Source organism: Amphibalanus amphitrite, unplaced genomic scaffold (genome assembly GCF_019059575.1).
Source record: "Amphibalanus amphitrite isolate SeventyFive unplaced genomic scaffold, NRLGWU_Aamphi_draft 001067F_arrow, whole genome shotgun sequence".
Taxonomy (NCBI): Eukaryota; Metazoa; Arthropoda; class Thecostraca; order Balanomorpha; family Balanidae; genus Amphibalanus; species Amphibalanus amphitrite.
In genome coordinates, this window is record NW_024882561.1 from 63760 (window position 1) to 69954 (window position 6195).

At 45.8% G+C, this 6195-nt stretch overlaps 1 protein-coding gene across 1 annotated transcript; it reads left to right on the top strand.

Annotated features, from left to right (window-relative positions):
- The first annotated feature begins 381 nt into the window (after window positions 1-381).
- Window positions 382-5908, top strand: LOC122369737 (E3 ubiquitin-protein ligase bre1-like). The gene is made up of 2 exons (XM_043344697.1): window positions 382-469; window positions 2387-5908. Exon 2 carries the CDS (start codon window positions 2395-2397, stop codon window positions 4321-4323), a length of 1929 nt encoding a protein of 642 aa, XP_043200632.1. The 5' UTR covers window positions 382-469; window positions 2387-2394; the 3' UTR covers window positions 4324-5908.
- Window positions 5909-6195: the final 287 nt, after the last annotated feature.

Sequence of the window (6195 nt, forward strand, 5' to 3'; positions counted from 1 at the left end):
TCATTGTAAATTTGACTGATCTGACCTTGTTTGACCTCCCTGTGACGTTACAGGTCAAATATCAAGGTCATCGACATCTAATCCTGTGCATCTCGATGAGCTCTTTCGAATGTCGTTTGAATTTTTCCGATCCGGCTATTGATTCCGGAAATACGACGGGGGCCCTTTGCCCCCCCCCCCCCCCCCCAACAGCACATGGAACCTGCCAGACCTCAACGGGGCGCGGGATAATGGACTCACTGTCTAGGTACCTCCTACAGAGAGATACGCAATCTGACCAACCAAGTGCAATCACAACGGAAGGGGGGGGGGTCGATGGTTTCTGATTCATCCACTGTAAGCCATCAAAGATAGTCACCTGATAGCGCGAGACGACATCTCTGCACTCTGGAGTGGCATCAGGTGACGGGGCGCCGGTGACCCGGCCTGACCGATCCCCGGCACTCCGGCCGGCCTCAACGTAAAAACGGTGAGTAGACGCAACTGAGCTGCTGCACAGTGTTTTCCCTAGCTAGTGTCGGTGTAAGAGGCCAGGAAGTGGTGTGGTGGCCTAAAAATAGTTGTGTGAGGGCATTGGGTGAGAAAATGATAGGGATCAGAGAGGGAAATGTCATTGGAAAATAGTCGAAAGTTGAACTTGCAATGTAGATTTGTCACGGTTTTAATGTTTCAAATGGATGAACGGATTTTACAACATTTTAAATCCAAATACACAAGTCGTTATGTAACAGACCGGTATTTGTTTGCGGTGTTTTGGCGGCGGGCGGGCGTTTTTTTTTTTTAATAATTCAAAGTTCCAACCTTCGGGCCGCAGCGCTCCTAGGTAACGGACCGGTAAATCGTCATTGAACCCTATAATACTATGAACTACATACCATAAAGTCGGGATGACACACCGGTGTTTGATATAAATTGTACGTAATGAGTGACTCACTCAAATCGTGATACGTCATATGAAATGTTAGCTGTGAGTGAGCACATCTCTAAACACAAATGTACGTTTGGTAAAAGTTTACCATGATATTTGATACGAGAGTTTATTTATTGTTTGGATAAATTCGTTGCATTCATTTTAAGAAGAAGCATGCACAAGTAAACGAATCGGTTCACAACATAGGTAATTGCTTTAGGTATAACTGATTTCGGTTTGTTAAAATGCTTTTATACATATTTGAACATTTTTTAAACATCAATAAATTATTTTGTAGTCACCTATGACGTATCCATTGATAGTCACAAACGTGCCATCATCTGATATCTGATGTCTGATGGAGCTAAAATTGTTGTTCCTGGAAAGTTTTTTGAAACTTACCAATCCACTGACTTGATATCGAGTTGGTATATGTACTATTTTTTTTTCGACCGTGTTAATTATTTGGCACGCCACTAACTTGCTAGGAACTAGTCACGGAAGTAGGTAAGTCATAAAAAACATTCGTATATGGCTTCAGTTTTCAACAACAGTCTAAAATAGTGCAAAAATATAAAATATGAATTCATAAAGCTAATCTAAATCTAATCTAAAACACACATTCCAATAAAATCAAGTTATGTAAAACATTAAGCACAAAGTGCACATTTTTCCTTATCGTCATATGCCTTCAGGCCACTGTATCGTCACTTCTCGGGAACTGCGACATCTAACTTCTAAGCGATACCCGAGTCCCTTGTTTGCTGCGACAAGCCTATCGTTGAACGATAAATCAATTTGAATTGCGTGTCATGAATATTATGATGTTAGAAAATGACCTTATGCTCATGACACAATGAAATGATAGTGAAATAGGTCCAAAAAGTATTATAATACTTTTTGGACCTATTTCACTATCATTTCATTGTATCATGAGCATACCTAAGGTCATTTTCTAACATCATAATATTCATAATAATGCTCAAACTAGCCATAGCTCACCTTCAACGAATCGAACAAGACTTTGCGTGTCATGAGCCTAATCTTCTTTTTCAACTATATCATGTCGCAAAGTGGAAAGCCATCTGGTAAGTGAAAAGGATATCGGCCTTAGGTAGGTACTATTGCCCTCAAGGGCAATACCAAATAAAATACTGAAAATACCAAATAACGGCATTTGAGCAAATGCCGTTATTTGGTATTTTCAGACGGATGGCCCCGGATCATAAGATTTTAAACGATGAGGAACGGTCTGCCTACCACGCTTGCAGAAGAATTCGCAGTTCAAAAAGTTCCCCCCCCCCCAAACAAAGAGTTTTGTGATATATGTGTTGTATACAGGCATTCTTTTCCTTCGCTAATACTTTATCATTAGCATAGTCTGAATGCAATCTACTGGCCACCGCATCAGCCGGTCAGTAGGCGTCGGCTAACAAAAAAGAATACATTTTCCGATCACGCTCCTGTATGTTGCAGACATCACGATGAACTTCCCACCACCTGAAAGATCGCGGAGTGGACAGCAGACACCCAGACAACTCCCTCGCATGTGTAACGACTACAACCGCAGGGGAGGATGTACCCGCGCCAATTGCCAGGAGCTGCACTTGTGCACATATTTCCTTCAAAACAGATGCACCGCCGAGCGATGCAACAAGGCCCACGCCCTGGAGACGCCCAGAAACATCCTGCTGCTCGAGGGTCTCGGATGGCAGGGTTCGGACGACCTGGCTCTGGCGCTGGACATCCTGCGCCGGCGGGCTCGAGGTCAGGCGGTCAGCGTCTGCGTCATGTACAACGTGGGCAGTTGTTCTGTCCCTAACTGTGGACGGCTTCACATCTGCTACCGTCGTGTAGTGAATGCCTGTCCACTGGACGACTGCGGCCTCAGTCACGACCTGCTGGACGGCGGGCACAACGCAGAACTTCTGGCCAGTGCGGGTCTAACCGATACCCCTGTGACGGAGCTCCTCAGGCGACTGCAAGAACAGATGCGGCGCCGGCCGCCCCAGCCGGCGCTCTGCAGAGCAGTGAATGGCCGACAGGGCTGCCAGAGACATTGCCTACGACTACACTACTGCGAGGCGTTCCTGCACAGTCGCTGCAGGTTCGGAGACAGGTGCTCCAAGAGTCACAGCCTGAAGGACCGGCACAACCAGCGGGTGCTGACATTCTTTGGCTGGACGGAGGAGCAAGTGCTGGAGGCGCTGAGGAAGGATCGAGTGGGCAGATCAGCTTCCCGTCCAGCCAGAGCTCGAACTCCGACAGAACGGGACGACGACGAGGAAAGGTCCGACCGACAGGACCTCTGTGAAGGATCGCAGCAGGGCCCCAGTGCTGAGACGCGCGTCAAAAGGGTTGACAGCGCTGAGGAGGTCGCAAATCATGTGAACGATTTAGTTGACTCGTCGAACAAACAACCAAAGAGACATCACAAGCTGTGTGAACAAACAGCCCGAGTGCGCCCGAAGGCACAAGAAGATAACGTCTCGGAGCAGCAGAAGGAGGCGGAGAGACAGCAGTGGGAGCGAAAAGAGACGGAATGGAAGGAGAAGGAGAGAGAATGGAAAAACAAGGAAGCCGAATGGCAGAACAAGGAGGTAGAATGGCAGCAGAAGGAAAACGAGTGGCAAGAAAATGAAAGAAAGAGAGCAAGGGAGACCCAGCTAAGGGAAAAAGAAACACGTGAGATAGAGATACGGGCGCCAAACGAAGTTGCCGATATACGAAAAGAAGAACGAACGCTTCAACGCTTGCGACAGGCGTATGAAAAAGAAAAAGAAGTCCATTTAAAGGCAATGACAGAAAAAGAATCGCGAGAAAAGGAACTGATGGTAAGTTTTGCAAAACTTGCAATTGATTACGAAAGAAACCAGAAGACCATGTCTACTATTCAGCAAATAAACGCTGATTATCAACGGCAGATCGCCAGTATGCAGACTCTGGTAAAAGAGCTGAAGGATAAAGATCAAGGGCGACAGATCAAAGCAAAAACGGAAGAGGAGGACATGAAAAAGAAAACCGAAGAGCTGACAGAACTCCGAGAACTGGTTAGAAAGCAGAAAGGATATGTAGAATGCAGCGTCTGCCTCGGCACCTTCGTTGAGCCAGTAACCCTGGAGTGTGCCCACACATTCTGTAAGAACTGCATAGAAAACACACCGAGACCTGCCGGAGGAATGTACCACTTCGATCACCTGCACCCTCTAAATCAAAATCAACGTCGCCAGTGTCCGCTCTGCCGCAGGGTGGCAAGCGTACAGGTCCCCAGTCTGGCTCTGAAGAACATATCCGGCACCTTCTCTGGCGATCAGCAGCGAGCAACCGCAAGTGCGACCAGCGACGCCCGCACCGGAAGAACGGCAAGGAGACCACGACCTGGGGACATTTGGTTCGCTTACGGTGCAAGTTGAAAGACGTAACTCAAGGACACTGAGGGGCAGGCATACGGGTGTCATAGCTGTCACCGTGTGACACTTCAAAGATAGATTGTGCACAATCCTAACAGAGTTTATGACGAGTGATGCTCAGCACAAAGTCTCAAAGTTCATGCTACTGCAAATCACTTTCGGGTGTTTGACCTGATCTTGAACCAAACATGCAAGTTCCCAGCCTGACACCCAAAAACCGCCGGTTGCTTTGCCGATATCCACCATCGGACAGGCGAGGTTGACAACGGTGCCAGGAAGTAGTGTCGACCGAAGCCCCGTCCAACGCACCAGTGACAGAGGTCCTGTCCTGATCAACAGCTCGACCTGTCATGTGACAGTGAGGTGCCTGACCGGCCTCCAGAACGGTGTCTGACCTAACCGACATGTCACCACTCATCCGACGACCACGAGAGCACGGCCGGGCTCTGGACGGAACTGTCTGAGATCGACCTCAGGTAGCGTCGGGAGTGCTGGCAGGTGGCGTTCTGATGTTGGCCTGGAAGGCACACTTCTATGTCAGCGCTGCATTTATCCGCTGGATTACACAGGGTTTACCACATGCCGAGATATCCCTTTAACATTAGCACGTGCATTTGGGAAATGGCTTCGGCCCGCCTCGGCTAATGTTGAAGGTATTTGGGAAACGATTCGGCCCTAGGGCTTTTTGATTTTCCCAGACAAAGTTTTACTGAATATTCTGAGCGGAAGAACCAATTTCAAAGAAGATATTTACGGATTGTGTGTTCACTAACAGCAACAGCAAAAGTAAGTGACTGCGTGTTTACATACTTTTGCTGTCAACGTAATTCAACTAAACAAGGTTATCGTTCCAATGCCAATGTATTTATTGCTGCAGAACATGGTCGGAATAATCATTATTTCTACATAATGCACGCAAAAAACGAACAATTTAAATGCGTGAAGCATCTTAGCGTACCACAATGAAACATTTGATATTGTTCCAGCTGGGATCCAAGACACGTTTGATTCAGCGTTTCACCCAATTTTTAGTTTTCCTCACGGTTTCCTCACTCCTGCTGGACTCCATATCTTTATTCTAACTTCTGGCGTTTCACCATCTTCATCCTCAGCTTTTTCAAACCCTAAATAAGGGGGAAGTAGGAATTTCATCTTTCATACTCAACGCAGCCTAATAATGAAAAACACAAACAAATAATCACGGTGACTAAAAATATGAACATAGTATTAATATAATATTAACACAATATTAAGATTAAAGTGTAAAATATCAAATGAATATGATATTAACTGTTGCGCCAGTACGGCATGTGGTAAATCTCTTCCCAACCTTGGGCTGTGAAAATGCAGTTTTATTCACCTCGGTTTTTTGCTACGGACCTCGTGCCTACCGGCACTCGGTCCTCCGCACAAAAACCTCGGTGAATAAAACGCATTTTCCCAGCCCCGGTCGGGAATATATATTCCCAGTAGAGTGCTGTTTAGAGGTTGTGCGCAATGTGCTGAGCTATTATCTAGATTGGAAAGATTGAACCATATCACAATGATTAATATGTGCCCTACAAAATAAATGCAAATGTTGACTGAATTCGTTAATTGAATGTTTGTTGAATTGCGAATGGTGAATTCATACGCACTCAAGTGTTTGATTGCATCTGTCACTCTTATCAGATTTGTTATATAGTGCGAATACAAATAAATAGTGCTGATACAGCAGTCTAGCTAGACTGTCAGCTAAGACGTGGAGCATTTGAGAGGCAAAACATAGGATTTGAATAAATTTGTGAACAATTACAACATATTTTGAATAATGTTTTCCTTAAATATTAGTTATTGGTATCTTTCACCTAGTTCCTTTTCATGCATCATCACTTC

Bases quoted from the DNA above. Each gene is read 5' to 3' on its own strand.
- LOC122369737 (XM_043344697.1), top strand. From the start codon at position 2,395: ATGAACTTCCCACCACCTGAAAGATCGCGGAGTGGACAGCAGACACCC.